We start from the raw sequence: 15971 nt of genomic DNA, 5'->3' as shown, positions 1-15971 counted from the left end.
TATCTGTGAAAGTGCTCCACAGCTGCTGGAGTCTCACTGGTTCTGCACTTTGTCTTAGTTTCAGTTAAAACAGGTGAGCCGTGACACCACTTAATTCTTTATTTGTATATTTTTATCCTTTTATTCAGGTTTTTATGCTTTTTTTTTATGTTTTGGGGAAACTTAATTATTTAGTGTTGAAGCCAAGTTGCTTAACCTTTTTTATTTTTTTTATATATTTTTCCAGGCACTGCATCTGCATATTTTTTGTCTTTTTTGTTACGTTTAAGCTACACTACTTAAAATTAAATATTAAATAAATAAATCCTTGACTACATAATCGTTTGTTGCTGGTTTTCTTGAGTTGATCTTGAGTATTTCAAGTTTCCTGATGATAAATCGTCATATTTTTTGCAGTTTTTGTCAGTTTTTTTTCTCTCGCTGTAGCAGACACACACTCCTGCCATCACTCTCTCACACTCACACACACATTCACACTTGTTTTGACAGCCACGCGCTGGCTTAGAAACATCTTGGTGCACAACCTGCGGATTCACAGCGACGTTTGATCAAACCACCCCAGACACAGATAACCTTTTTTCCATCTATCCGTCCTTCATCATCCACCTGTCGCCTCTCTTCCTCCACCGGCTCCACCTTCCCATCCATCCGTTACCTTTTCTGTTTCCAATCCACCTTAAACCTCCTTTGGACCATGCAGTCTCCTATTTATTCTTTTTAAAACAGCTCGGGTGCTGTGGTTGTTTGCATCATCAGTAAGGCTCAGATTCTAACTTCATAAAAATGGAGGACACACGCACGTGGACAGAAATGTGTCTTTGAAGACGTTAAATTGGACAAATACAAGACTGGAACTTTGAACCTGAGTTTCAAATCAATCAGCTTACAATTTTTAAAACAATAAAATAGATTATAGCGTCTGAGCCCGTGATCTTATCTTTTGTTGTGTTTTGTTTGTATTTCACTACTTTTTGGATAAATAAAGTATTTCATCTTCTTATTCTTACATACATGCCCTGTCACTTGTACTGGATATTGCATGTTTTCATGTTAGCTGCCTATAATTGCAAGTTTAAATGTTTAAATCTTCAGTCAGATTGTCGATTTGAACGAAGTGAAACACTCTGGAGCCCATTTCTTACTGAACGTCCATCACAGGAAACGCTGACGTCGGTGCAGAGACACTTTTAGTTCACCTTAATCAGATCAGATATAAGTTGACATGCAGATGAATGGTGATGGCTCAAACTGTGGGAGCACCAGTGTGTGAACATGGGGAAGATGTGCGACTGTCGATCAGACGTCATTATATAAAAAACAAAAAAACAAAGACACGTGTATTTAACTCCTCGACGGTCTGTGGCCTCTGTCGTACCTGAAAGCAATGTCACCATAGCTGTTTTAATAATGTTTGCTGAGTATGCTCACTTCTGTTAATATGAACTTAATATGCATGATAAGTGTGACTTTACCATGTCTACATTCACATTTGAGTGTTTGAGTAAATGTTTTCTCAGATGTTTACATTTATTTTGTCATTTACTCAGCACTTGCGGCAGTTTAAAGGTATTTTTTGTAATTACCCTTTAATTAAACCTGTCACCAGCAGGGGGCAGCACTCTACTGATGTTTGTTGAGATTTTAATTGAGATGTTTTACTTTTGATCTTTCTTTTGATCTACCCCTATTTCCTCGACAGGCTTTGCCTTTTTCCTGACAGCCACAGTAAATACCTTTAAATTTATTAAATTAGTGGCTGGTTAAGCTACGCTGACTTGCTGCAGCACATCGTGTTATTACACAAAAATCTGGCCCGGCCCTAGTTTGCCTCTTACACACAGAACACAGATGCTTTGGACATAAAGTCATAGCAGCTTTTCAGAACTTTAGATCATTTTTCAAAAAGGTTTGGAACTTTTTTAAAATGTAGAAATTTACAACATGTACCTTTAAGTTTATCTGTTTTGTTCTTAAATTGTGACGTTTACTAAACTTTTCAGAAAAGACATCAGACATGATCCAGATGTTGTCCTGAGGTTGACCCCCTCTGCTCCCCTCTGGTCTCTCTCCTCCTCGGTGTTCCTATGCGGTGGTGCTCTGTGATGAAGACATGCTGCTCTCTCTACTTCGGTTCTTGGCGACCTGCTGCTGGTCTTCGTTGCCCGGGGTGTTGCGGTGCTGCCGGCGCGGTGTTTGGCGATGCGGGAGCGTCAGGGTGCAACAGGAGACTCCAACCGTGGGCTCGGGAAGATCCTCGGCCATAGACCAGCTGTCTGTGGCCGGGTCGTATTTCTGCACGGCAGCCTTGTAGCGTTTCTCCGCTTCATTCCAGCCGCCCAGCAGGTACAGCTTTTCTGCCAGCGAGGACAGACCTGCAGTGCTCACACCAAGAGGCAGCGGGGCGGCCCGGCTCCATGATCCACTCTCAGGAGAGTAGACCTCCATTGACAGCACATCCACCCGCTCTCCACCGGGCCCCAGCTGGCTTCCTCCCACCACGTACACCTTCCCTCCAACGGTGGCGGAGCAGTGCCAGCCGCGGGGCGTCTCCATGGGAGGCTTCTCGGACCAGGTGTCGGTCTCCACGTTGTAGCACGCCACAGAGCGGGAGTAGGCGCAGTTGATGTAGCCACCGGTCACCAGGATGTCTCCGGAGGGCAGAGTGGCGCTGGCGTGGCAGCAGCGGGGCATCTCCATGGGGGCACGCATCTGCCAGGTGTTGGAGGAGGGCAGGTAGCTCTCGCTGGTGGCCAGGAGACCTTCCACGTTGCGCCCGCCAATGGCGAACAGTCGACCGCCGCTGGCAGCCAGGGAGAAGTGTGTGCGGCGCTGACGCATGCTGGCCAGGTGGAGCCAGGTGTTGAAGCGAGGGTCATATCTGATGTAGGGAAATGGATGAGGAGAGAGTCAGTTAAAGGCTCGTTCAGGGAAAAGTGGGGCTCTAATATATCTGATTAGGTAAAACCAAAGTAGCAGGGACGGGTTACTGATCTCAAGGTCCTGTTGATGTATTGGTTATAAATGTTTTTCCAGATGTTCTGAGGTAATATTCTTTTTATTGCTTTAATATTTTCTGAGACGTGATCTTCTATCAAAGTCACCATGATATAATCAAAGAGCAGCATTAACCCCCTTGTGAGCTTCACTACAGTCAGATATCTGAGAGCGTCCTGCTGGTTGTTCCTGCTCCCACCTGCTGAGGGTGCTGACGGCGTGTTTCGCCTGGTTTCGGGCGTCGTTCTGGTCCTCTCCTCCCGCCACATACAGAAAACCATCCATCACAGCCACGCACTGGTTGAAGCTCTTTGCTGGCAGCTGGGTGAGGTGACGCCAGGTGGCTCCTCCGTCACGAGGGTCCCTCCACAGCACCTAAATGCCAAGGTCAAAGGTCAGTTTGGCATTTTATTAGTTTTAACTGAATATAAAGAGTACAAAACTAGCAAATAAGTCCATCTCAGCCCCAGGATCAAACTACATGTCCTCTCACTCATATTTCCCCATTGAGGGACAATAAAGGATATTTCTGTTCTATTTCTATTCAGTATAGTCACACATTTTTAGCACCGACCTCTCGGCTCAGAGCTCTCTCGGTGAGAGACGGACGCCCTCCGACGATGAGCAGAGTCTGATGCCCGGCGCGGACCCGCGTGCGTCGGGACTGCAGGGTGTTTTGCTGGTAGGGCAGGAGGTGGTAGTTCATGGCGTCCACCAGCAGGCGGTGACACTGGGGGTCCTGCATCATGCGCGGCACAGGCTGGATCTGGCTCACCAGCTCGCTGGCCGGGATGGTCTCAAAGCGAACTTGCGACAGAAGCTCTCCGGCGTGAACCTGACGGGAGGCGTCAAAGTCGAGCCACTTCATGGCGAGCTGGAGGAGGAGATGACATCACTGGATATGAGAGATTTAAAGATTTAGCATAAACTCTCTCATTTTCCAGTCCTGCGGCGGCCATAGTTTTTCAGGAAACCCACATCTCCTGATTTCTGTTTGTCATGAAAAAGTTTTAAAATGTCTTGTTTTGGCACTTATGATTTAGGTTTAATTAATATGATTTGTGATAATAACTCACCGTTTGGATTCAGTATGTGTAATTTGTTGTGCTACTAAACCAGTCCGGAGATGGTACCAGTTTAATGTATCTACTGAGATATTCACAGACTCACATATGGTCCAGTTTATAAATAAAATCACTTCTTCTCAGCTGTTTGTCTATTTAAGTTTGTAATGCGGCTGAATATTAATAAACAGGCAAGGAGTTATACTTGGGGCCTTATGCTCACAGCCGACCTGCAGCTGACTGGTTTGGATTGATGGGTCTGTGCTGGGTTCTCAACAGCTGGTCTGGGGCCTGTTTTTAGTCCTGGATGAAAATAGAAGGAAGTCCCAGAGGGTCAGCATGTTAACACTGCAAGTGTCAGGAGTCGCCTCCTAGAAGAGCCGGCACTACTTCTCACCTGAGAAGTTGATATTATTTTCCCCCAAATTCACAGTAAGAAGCATTTTAGTAGAATTTGGATTAAAATAAACTTAAGATTAAACCGCAGCTGTGATTAATTCGGCCGGAGGTGCTGGAACGATGTTTTATTAACAAATAAACACGATGTTTGACCTCTGACCTTGAAGGCGGTGACCTCTGAAGGCAGCAGCAGTGAGTCGTCCTGCAGGAAGGCCGAGATCTGCTCCAGGGTCAGCTGGTTGAAGAGCGGTGTCTCTGCAAACTGCACAAAGTTCTCTAGCACAAAGCGGCGGGCGGCGTCGCACACAGGCAGGAGGGCGTAGGCGGCGGCGATGTTCCAGATGTAGACACAGGTCTGCACGTTGAGCTCGGCCAGCAGGAAGTCCACGCACATCTTGAGGAGCTGCGGGATCTGCAGGGTGGCGGCGGCGGACACGGTGCAGCTGATGGTGTACAGGGACATGTGGACGCGACCCAGGTAGGCGAAGGTGATGACATTGGCCAGACCTGCAGATGGGGAGTCACCACATAAACTGAAGAACTTAAGAAAGTTGTTTAGATAAGGAGTGTCATGCATCGGTAGGAGCAATGGATAACTGTTTTATTTAACTGTTTTATTTTAACATTTTATTGCCATTTATACTTGAAAAAACTGATTTTTTTCTGCTTCATAGGATGTAAATCCAATCCAATTTTATTTATAAAGCACTTTAAAATACCCAGCACAGGAACAAAGTGCTGTACAGAAAATAAGTTAAAACAATAGAATAACAGAAAACAGCAAAATAAATAAATAAAACACATAAAACATAAAATTAAAACATAAAATTAAAACAGCCCTATGTTAAAACAAAAACAAGATAAAACAGCATCGAATCACCTAAAAACAACTAAAATAAAAAACCAACATCTCACGTGGTGTCAAAGGCCAGGGTAAAGAGGTGGGTTTTCAAGAGTGACTTAAAAACAGGTAAAGAAGTGGCCTGTCTAATCTCTAAAGGAAGCTTGTTCCACAGTTTGGGAGCTGCTACAGCAAAAGCACGATCTCCTCTAAGTTTACGCCCAGTCCTGGGTATCTTCAGGAGCAGCTGATCAGCTGACCTGAGAGAGCGGGTGGGTGTATAAGGCTGTAGCAGCTCAGAGAGATAAGATGGAGCTAGGCCATGGAGAGCTTTAAAAGTAAATAAAAGAATTTTAAAATGAATCCTAAAAGAAATGGGCAGCCAGTGAAGTGAAGCTAAAACAGGGGAAATGTGCTCAAACTTTCGAGTGCCTGTTAAAAGACGAGCTGCGGCATTTTGCACCCTCTGTAGATGACTAATATATAATGCACTGACCCCAATATAAAGTGCATTACAGTAATCCAGCCGAGTGCTAACAAAGGCGTGGATCACTGTCTCAAAGTGCTGCCGTGAAAGAATTGGCTTTATTTTTGCCAGCTGCCTGAGGTGAAAGAAGCTAGATTTTACCACTGCCTTAATTTGATTATCAAACTTCAGATCACAGTCCACTTTGACCCCCAGGTTTGTGACAGTTGGCTCAACATACTGTGCCAGGGAATCTACATACACATTGGGGGTCTCAGTGGAGCTACCAAAAACCATCACCTCTGTCTTTTTATCATTGAATTTTAAAAAGTTAACAGACATCCAAGCCTTAATGTCATCGAGACACTGAAGTAATGGCTGTGTAAGGTATCTGCCTAAATAGTCTGCAGCACGACATGATTCAACAAAAACATCTAAAAGACAGAAAACTATTAACACGCACTCTCTTTTTTTAAGATGTTATTGCTGTAGCATCGGTATAAGAGATGCTGTGATTGGCCATTGTAACAAACTTGGAGGAAGAAGCTGTACATTTGGCCTGGTAACCGTCATGAGGTGCATGAAGTCTGTGGCCAAAGGAGTTTGACTTATGTTGTAAGCTTTATTTGAAGGTTACATGTAAGAATCTAAGCTTTGTCTTAACATGAATTGAACCTACCAAGAGGCGAAAGGGAGGGGAGCTCGAGGCGCTTCATGCTGGGGTCTTTGGCCAGAATCTCCCTGAAGTACTGACTGACTGAGGAGATCACCAGTTTGTGGACATCAAAGGCTTTTGTCTTACAAGCCAACTCCAGATCAGTCAGGAACCTGGGAGGAACAAAGAAGAAGAAAGCTCTAATAAAACTCTAAACTGGTCATTTTCCCAGGTTGTATCGTTCCATAACTGAATTACTGATGTGTTTAATTGAAAGATTCATTAAATGTGTGGGTTTTGCAATGCACTCAATCATAGCTGTAGCCTAAGAAGGTTATATTGTATCATGCTGTTTTGGCGCGTACTGTAAAGTGCCAATAAAAGTTTTTCAGTTCCTTGAAATTGTATTGATGAAATTCTGCCTGAATCTTGAAATTACCCTTGTGTGCCTCAGCAGCCTGTAAACTTAAATTATTGCACAAAAACATATATTACTCTATCACTAACTGAAAGTGTTTTACAGTGTGATGCAGCAGTCAGCATCAAACTAACTTCTCCTGGCGCATCTTGCTGAGCTCCTCCAGCAGGGCGTTGCCGTGCAGGGGTCGCGTGAGCTCGCTGCCCAGGCCGAGGCCTCTCTCTCCGGGCTTGATGACGGGCGGCGGCAGGGGTAGGTTGAGGCTGTTCAGCTGAGCGATGTCCAGAGCTGCCATCTGCTCAATCTTCTTCACCCCGCTCTCCATCACCACAACACCGTCGCCACGGTTCTCCACTTTCAAGGTGGCTGAAACAGCCTCCATGGCGACCTGAGAGATGGTTTCCACGGCAGCCTTCTTCGGACGGGAGGCCTTCTTCTTGGGAGGCATCGTTGGACTGTGGGCGATGTGTTTTTTTTCTTTGTTTTAGTCGATCTTTACTTTAATGACTGAGTTTATTAAATTCACCCACTGAGTAACTTACTTTTACAATAAAATGTACAAACGAGTTGGTTTGATCTTCTTTAGGGGAAAATAAGTGTTCAGTGAAGCAGCCTTGGATCAGTGTTGATAGCTGGGTAGGTTGGTGGTTTCACTCTAACACAGCACACAGCACCTGGAAGAAAACAGAAGCAGAAATTTGGAGTTCACCAACTTGTCCAAGTACTTTGATGTTCAGCCTGGGGGAGCTGATGACCGACCCAACAACCGTCCAGTTGGTCAATGACCAACTTTGCCTCCTGGGCCACAGCTGACCACAGGTTTACAGGAGCTGCTCTTCCCAGGTGCTCTCAAATTCAAGTGCTGACCAGGCCTCAATTTGCTTAGCAAGGAAAACAGCCCTCAGGTCCCTCCCTCACTACCTCGGCAAACACTTTGCCGATCAGCTTTTGGATTATGGTCATTATCAGAGTCAGAATGGATGATCACCTGGGATACACTCATTCACTAACAACCAATCAAATCCACCCCTCAGTCTTCACATCTAGTTTTAAAATGGTGACTCAGCTTGAAGCTTCATGATGTGATTTCCCTCTCTGGTGTAAACAGTCCTGTTACATCATCCCAGTTTCCTTTATAGTTATTGTTATCTGGTATTTCCAGTATTTTATTCTCATACATTTTTTTCATTATTGCTGAAATTTTGTTTAACATCGCAGTTTTTATATTTTGTACATATTGACGAAGCACTTTGGATCCACTTCTTACATTTTCTGTTTACAGTATCACAAAATCCAAGAGCTTTTCAAAAGTCTCTGTATTATGGTGACTTCAGAATCACTCCCCGCCTACTGACAGATGACCAGTACTCTGACACAACACAACAAACACCGACTGATCATCAGAACCTTTTCCAAATCCCGCAGAGGCTCGCCCGAGGACAAACTCCACGTCTGTAGCTGTGAATGACAGCTGCATGTGTCCTGAGGCTCGGCTCGGGGCGGTGTTTGCGGTTTATAGTGGCCCACTGTTGCACATCACACGCTCCGTATTTCACTCACAAAGCGACCGGGGAATCTTAGTCACGCTCGCAATGAGTCGAGCTCTACAAACTGCCAGAGCAGTGAGGTGACCGAGAGGAGGCGATACATGGATGTTAGAGGGTGTCTGAAATAAACAAAGAGTAGAAATGTTGCATAGGGGACGTCCTGCATATGCTGAAAGCATATAGGTTCAGTTGTGCATGAAGGATGGAGGGTGTCGTCTTGTCTTTTCAGCTGAAAACAGTAACATCTTGTATATTATATGCATAAATGTATTTGTGCAACTGGTCTGGGATATTGTTTACAAACAATTTTCACTGAAAGCTTTCGGATTCTACTTATTCTGGTTTGGTTGGTTATATATCTTAAATCAGGGATGACAAACTCATTTTACATCGTGGGCCGGACTCTCCCCTTTCTGTCAGTGTAAAGAAGTTTGACTGCACATTTAATCTCTGAGAATAATATAAGAATAAGAAGTGCAATATCAACAGCACATCTCAGTTTTTCTGCACGATAAAGAAAAGCTGCTCTGGTAAAACAAAAAATGTATCTGCACGGAGCTTTGGGCCAAAATTGTAAGAAATAAATGTGAAATGAGAACTGATTATTTCTACTGTAGATAGTAAAAAAAAAAACCAAAACCCAGGAACTTTTACATCATTTAATCATTTATCTATTACTTAATAACGTTGGTGTAGTATGAACATCCATTGGGAGAAAAAGCTATAAAAGAAAATATTAGCAATCTTTACTGCAAAGAATCTGTCTGTTTGTGTCTTTTGTCTTTGTGTGGCACTGTTTGGTTCACACTGACAAACACATCCTTCTCTGACGATGCAGGACAAACAACAAATTTCAAATCTTTTGATAAAAACTCCTCATCTGAAACTCGGCGTGTCTGCTTTGTGCTTTATATGCAGCTATTTTCTACATCAGCTGCTGCACTCGTGCGCGATGCAGTGAATGAGCGAAGGTCACGATGACACGGTTATAAATGTTAGTGACACAAACGCAGAGGCCTCCCTGCTCTGTTTGCAGAGTTTTAAAGTGTTGTGGACATGCAGCGATAAACAGAGACGGTGATCTTTGTTCTTGGCTCACAGTTTGTTGATAACGAGCTCTGCCAGTTATAAAACCACACAGCCTTGGAAATAGCAGCTTTGCCCTTGTTGTCATTCCAGAACATGTTCAGTAAGTCCGCATTTCCTTTGTTTAGTGAAGAACTGGGCACAAGTGTAGATTTCAGGAGGGATAAACCATTAAAGCATTAAGAAGCAGAATTTGTCATTTTTGGTGTAACTGTTGCTCTCTTAGCAAAATAATCTGCAAAACTTATGAACGTGTGCTTGCACAACGACTGGACGTAGTAAGGTTTAATATGTTAAAATATATGAGCTTATTTCTAACATGTTATTAATGTGATTTAAGCTTTTTTAGATGGTGTAAATTAATGATGTTGTCTCTCTGCCTCCGTTATGTTTCTCATGCTTCCTTTGCTGCAGAATGTGGCTGATCTAAATCGTTAACAACATCCTCTGATGCGACCACCAGTGTTACTGTATCTGTAATCTGATGCTGTCAAACCTCTCAGCTCATCAAAAAGACGGCTCGGTTAACTTCTAGCCTCGTGGAAAAAGTATTCCTACACCCACAACTCAAACATAACTGCAGTGAAACCACCGAGACCACAGACGTGATTCACCGCTCTTTCCACCCTCCTCCCTTAAATAGCGCCTTTGGGCTCCACATAAGGACGGGCAATGGTGGGAGATGGGATAGTACAGGACGGAGCAGCAGCTGTTGTTGGTGTCATATGAAGAGGAGGAGCTCAGAGTTACAAATGGTCACTTGGAGTGTTGCAATCCCTCCTGAAACAGTTGAAACAGTAGCGTTTAGCCGACTGCTAAGCTGCTGTATAACCTCATACATCAGAAGAAGAAGAGTGAAATCACTCCACAGACTTTCGGATCTGTGAGTCTATACAGGGTTTCTGTGACTGTGACCTTGGCCGCTCCCCTTCAGTTTGATGGTAACAGCAACGCAGAGCCATTAAAACATGAAGCATCAGCAGAGATATGAAGACAAAACCAAACGTAAATGTAGAAAATTGAAAATTTACAGCCTGATCTTAAAAGATATGCAAACTTTTACTTATAGAAATTTCAAATAAAGTAAGAATTTCTTTTTCAGTCCCATAAAAATCGCATAAACATGGCACAGAGGCCCCAAGGGGTGCACGATGAAGTGAGATTAGTGGCTCAGCGGGCTATTTCAAGCTTAAAGTCAGAGTTTTCAGTGTCTTTGTGCCTGGCTAAATCACAGCAGTAACATATGCTGAACACAGAACCTGGTCAAGAGCAGGTTATGTTCACAGTTTAAAATCGTCTGACAGACCCAGGTATTCACTAATTCTTTTATTTAAAGCATGATGTAAGTGCAATACAGATTCTTCAAGCTGGTAATCGGAATATTGATTAAACCCAAACTGAGTGCGAGTCTCTTTCACACTGCTGCAGCTGCCAGAGCACAGAACACACACCAGGAATACCTACTTCTGTATCTGCTGGCAAACTAAAGCGATTTCCACGTCTCCTTATCAGAGCTCTAAGTCTCAGATATAAACAGCAGCACTGAGGGCGCACTCTGCCATAACATAAATAAACAATAAAATGTTTATTTTACCGCTCAGTGCGATAAATCACCAGATTTAACCATTTTCTGTGACTTAATCTCTTTTTGCAACGACTATGCATTTTAATGATTTTTATCACCATTTTATTATTATGATCATGTGATAATGGAAGCCTAACAGGGAGAGCTGATAAGCACCGTCATACCTGTTAACTCCAGCTGGGATTTCAGGTTTTGTCAGTTAACACAAGGAAAGTCTGTCTTATAGCATACCATGGTTCATTAATTCTAATTAGCAAAGGTGACAATGCAACAGCTGGTTACTGCGTCCCAACAGCTGTCAGTGAAGGTGGCCACGCCCCTCAGAGAGAAACTATCCACAGAAAACTGTAAGCAGGTTTATTCCTGCTGTGAAGCTGGATGTTTTAACCTGGAGGTTTATGGGGACTCAGTTTAGGAGCAAGCCTCAAGTGGCCGTAAGAGGAACTGCAGTTTTTTTTTTATCACATTCAGGCTAATCAACGCCTGCTATTTAGCTAAATCTGATTAAGCACCTTTTTCTTGGTTTACACAATTTTATGCTCATGGTTGAACACCGGACAGTTTTTGTTCTTCCTCATAAGACAAAGCCTACATCCTAAATCCTAAAGGGAAAAAACGTCCACCGGTATTTTAACCTAACTAGTTTAGAAGAGTAGCTTCAGTCTCTGCAGGCTACTGAATTTCATTCCCTTTCAAAAGTTAAACACAGTGTAGTTATTTATACATTTGTCTATCATATGAAAGATCCCCACTTCAGTCCATGGAGGATACACAAATCCCTTTGAGGTTGAATCAGGAAAGGAAAATCAGCCAAATCCTCTGTGGTGACGCCTTTGAAAGAGGAAGCAGCTGAAAGTAGCCTAGCTTAAATGTTGAAGCATTACTTAAATGCATGTTTTACAAGTGTAATTTACTAAATGTGGCCTGTCACAAATATTAATAAGCCCACTCTCTTTCATATAAATGCATCTGGAATAAAAAAAAGCCACTAGCTGACGCTGTGCTCTCGTAGTTTAAACATAAATAAATCCATCTATCATTTCCTTTAACATGTAACATCTTTAAAATCAAGATTTCAGACAAACTTGCTAACGAAGTGATTCAGTGCTGTGAAAATAATCTTTGCTCTGTGTGGGTCAGCTGTCACAAATATCTGGGACCAAGGTTAGAGGTGTGAGCAGCTGCTCCGTCATCCACCATACTGGGAACCAGACCTCCACCCCCAGCTCCAACCACCAACAACAACAAATATACCTCTTTCAAAACAACAAGATTGAGCATTAATCAGTTTGAGTTCAGGTGTTATCACAAAAACTGTGAGAAGATCCTGCCTCCTGTGGTTAAATAAAAGCTCTGGACTAAAGCGGATCAGCCCATATGTGTAATAGATTACTCTGAAAGTTATTAATGTAAACATGCAGCCGAACACAAATAGAGTTCAGTTTGAATCGCTGCCAGTGATCACATGATCCATCTGTGGGCTGATTATTTTCTTATTTACAAACATAAACATTTTTAACATTGTTGCCCATTTCAGCTTCAGCTCTGCTTTTCTTTGAATTTGATTATTGAAGTTATGGAGCTGTAATGAGCCTCACAGTTTCTTCTCTGCAGTCTAATAGATGTTTGTTTGTGTCTGGTGGAAAAGAAAAATACATCTTAAATGATGTTGAAAACACTTTTTAACTGTATTAATTTGCTGTTGCCACACGTGCTTTTTCACCTGAAGAAATAGGAACTATTTTACTGTGAAATACAAGGAGGAGGCTGGTAATCTAAGCACTGGAGGTCCAGCTTCAGCTCTGAAATTTTATTTTTAAACCTTGAGCTCTGTGCTCCTGTGAAGCTGCTCTGAGTGTGTCGCACTTCTCAAAGAAGCACAAATTTTGTCCAATAATTGTCACTCTGCAGAAAACGAGCAGCGTCTTTTCAGTTAAACGTGTAAGAGCTGCACAACACAAGCGCAGTCTACAGATTCTGATTTTCCGAGTGTGTTTATTGTTCCTTTTTGTTGTTTTTAAACTTGATTAGAGATGTGTTTTCAATCAGCAGTGATTCAGGAGTGAAAAACTACTTATGAGAGGGGAAAAAAACTCTAATGTGCCAATTTAAAAAAAACAACAACTATGTATTAAGTGTGAATTTATCTGCTGCCCTTTGTGACTGGATCACAGTGTGGGAGGTTTAGGAGACGGAGAGCACCTGTCGATGAGGAGGAGCAGCAGCACTCCTCACATCCACAGTGAACACACACAATTATTCTCTCTGGCATAAAGAGCAGCTTAAGTCAGCAAACTTTCATTTATTAAAGTATAATTTTGAATTAATAACTTATATAATTCATATATAAATGCTCTGATTATTTGCTGTTTGATGCTCAGCAGGAAGTGACTGATTTTAGAGCAATTTCACCGATCAGCTGCTTGCTATAGTCTGAAACATCGGAGTTATTTACAGAGTTAAAACTGGTCGTTGATATTGTTTCCACGGACAGAAATAGAAAGCCATCTGATTCATACCTGAATTGTTTGGGAACAACCGTCACACACAGTCTTCTCCATAGTGTGCGTGGAGAGGATATCCCTAATCTGGATTACACATAAACAACACCTTTATACAGACATCTACAGTGTCTGTGTGTAAATTCTGCCTCATTTGTTGCCGGGTAAACCTATTTATCTGGTCTCTCACAGCCTTCAGCTCTCATGTGCGAATTATAAATATTGATGTGAGAATTTCACACGTTTGTTCTTCTTCTTACAAGCTAGAATCTTCTGTTTGTTTCACTTTGTTTGAAATCTTGATCACAAATTTGCCCGTGCTGGAAAATCCAATCAAACTTTTTAAACCAAGAGTCTCAAGAAAAAGCGATCAGCTCGATGTAGAAATGGTTGCATTTATAACATTCATCGTTAAATAAAGAAATTAGTCAATAGAGAAAAGATTCAAAGCTGCTGAGGTCTTACCTGAGCTACAGAGACAGGTGGGCTCATGCTGTTTTCATGCTTGGGCTCCACAACCAACTACAGGCTCACATACTGTGACAGTAATAATAACCCATAATAACTGTGTGCTATACTTTGTGCTATACTGCGTTTATGTCACCTGTACCTGTGCAGCATAAATCCACACGACACAACAGCAGCTCCCGGCTTCTATCACCTTTCACATGTGGCTGCATTCCTCTGCTTATCTCATACGGGTATTTATAGAAGCTGACCAGCACTACAGGCGTGTGTGTGTGTGTGTGCTCTAACACCCCCTGCGGTACAGTAATATTCCAGCAGCAGCTTCTTCACATTGTTTCCACTCAACAGTTAAATATAAAGATTAGAATAAATTCTAGTTTTTATGATAATAGCATAATTTCATATTGAGATAATTTCATATGTGTTTTGTTTTTATTTCACTTTAATAAAATCTCCTCAACATGCTGTTAAGCATTGAAATTAAATGTATTTTACCTCTTTCTCTGGCCTCGCTCTTGCTCTTCTTCTCTTCCTTTTCGTCTTCTTTCACCGTCTTTCTTTGTTCTGGGTGGTTGTTCACTCACAGGTTCCTCTTAGCTCCGTCCCTCTGTCCTCTGTCCATCTGCAGCAGTGCTGTGTGTGTGTGTATGTGACTGTTTGTGTGTCAGTATCAGGGTCCCCAACAAAGCTGTAACGTATGATTCAACCCCCCCTCAGACCCTCCTCTTTCGTTTCCCTTCTCCAGCATCCACCTCCATTTCCAAATACAGGCACCCCCTCATCACCCCTCCCCTCCTAGAATAGAATCCATAACAGGCCTGCTCTCTTCTCACCACCCTCCCTCCTTTGGGACCTCAGGGTGTCAGGTGTTAAACTTGGCTTCTCTCTTGTGTGTCTGTTTTCTTTGTTAGTTTGTTGCTCAGCTTTTTCACACCAGCAAACAGGGTTAGCATGGCTCAATAGTTATTTTATGATTACTGCAAACATTAAGTTGTCTAGTGTTTAGTGGATAGTAATAAATGTGCCTGGAATTTAAATGCAACAAAAACTGACAACTGGAGTCATGCACAGAATTGACATCATATAAAAATATCACCTGTGTTGTCTCACGTAAACATGCACTCAATAAATATCAGCAATTCAAATCCAAACAAACCAGACAGCTACAGGTTTGTGATTCCTGATGAGATGCTTGGATAATGCAGTGGTTCACATATCACATAGCAAGCAAATGACTCCTGGTTTGATCCCAAGAAAAGACACATATCCTCTTGGCGTATGTCAGGAGGGCAACTGGTGTAAAAAAAAAAAAAAATCTGCCAAATCAAACATGTGAAGCTAACTGCTGTGGTGACCCTTTGTGAATAAGGAGGTAGCTGAAAGTAGCTTTCCTTTGTATAAAAGAATAAATTAACTGTAAGTCAACCAACACTCTAGTTTTAGGAATGAATCTTATGACATAACTCTGAGGAAAACATCCAGCTCCAAGTTATCGCATAGTCAGTGATACCAATACATTTAACGTGGAAGACATTTGTGACTTTTTACACAAGCTCCTGGAGACGCTACAGTATATGCAAGTGCATTCAGAAATGTTGAAGCTGGTCCCCTGGAAACAATTGTTGATAGAGGAATTCAATGAATGGGTGTTCTTGTTTTAAAGTGACCCTTCCAGTCAGTCTGTGGTTGACAGCATCTCTGCTTTGTCTGTGCTTATGAACATTTTTTATGTTACTTTAGTGAAGCTTAATCTGTTTGGGGGTATGGTAGCCAAACTGAATAAGATGGGGTGAGTTTACGCCATAAGCTTAGTTTTTTATGTTCATTTTTCCACATTTTTTTTTTGTGGAAAACAAACTAATACTTTTATAGTAAGTTCACTTTATTGTGTTTATTTTGCTTTCAGATTGTTTTTAAATCATTAAGGGGTAAAAAATAAATAAATAA

General features: G+C 42.3%; 1 protein-coding gene across 2 annotated transcripts; it reads right to left on the bottom strand.

The window, feature by feature from the left end:
• Positions 1 to 428: 428 nt before the first annotated feature.
• Positions 429 to 14729, bottom strand: klhl43 (kelch-like family member 43). Of its 2 annotated transcripts, XM_026156367.1 has the most exons (8): positions 14520 to 14729; positions 7380 to 7511; positions 6972 to 7292; positions 6444 to 6592; positions 4618 to 4964; positions 3569 to 3868; positions 3194 to 3369; positions 429 to 2878 (listed from the first exon to the last, which is right to left on the bottom strand). In XM_026156367.1, the coding sequence occupies exons 3-8, from the start codon at positions 7283 to 7285 to the stop codon at positions 2083 to 2085; spliced, it is 2082 nt and encodes a 693-aa protein (XP_026012152.1). In that variant the 5' UTR covers positions 7286 to 7292; positions 7380 to 7511; positions 14520 to 14729; the 3' UTR covers positions 429 to 2082. The 2 variants fall into 2 exon arrangements, with proteins under 2 accessions (XP_026012152.1, XP_026012151.1); XM_026156366.1 differs by having other exon boundaries at positions 6972 to 7511.
• Between the last annotated feature and the right edge of the window lie 1242 nt (positions 14730 to 15971).

Source organism: Astatotilapia calliptera, chromosome 22, assembly GCF_900246225.1.
Source record: "Astatotilapia calliptera chromosome 22, fAstCal1.2, whole genome shotgun sequence".
NCBI lineage: Eukaryota > Metazoa > Chordata > Actinopteri > Cichliformes > Cichlidae > Astatotilapia > Astatotilapia calliptera.
Note: the sequence above shows the minus strand (reverse complement) of the source record. Positions and strands in the feature narration are given on the sequence as shown.

What these genes read in the sequence shown, in the direction of transcription:
- klhl43 (XM_026156366.1), bottom strand. Translation starts at nt 7,285, where the DNA reads ATGCCTCCCAAGAAGAAGGCCTCCCGTCCGAAGAAGGCTGCCGTGGAA. An exon ending in AGCAAGATGCGCCAGGAGAA is followed by an intron (nt 6,593 to 6,971) that starts GTTAGTTTGATG and finishes TGTTCCTCCCAG; the next exon opens with GTTCCTGACTGATCTGGAGT. An exon ending in CAGAGGTCACCGCCTTCAAG is followed by an intron (nt 3,869 to 4,617) that starts GTCAGAGGTCAA and finishes CTCCTCCTCCAG; the next exon opens with CTCGCCATGAAGTGGCTCGA.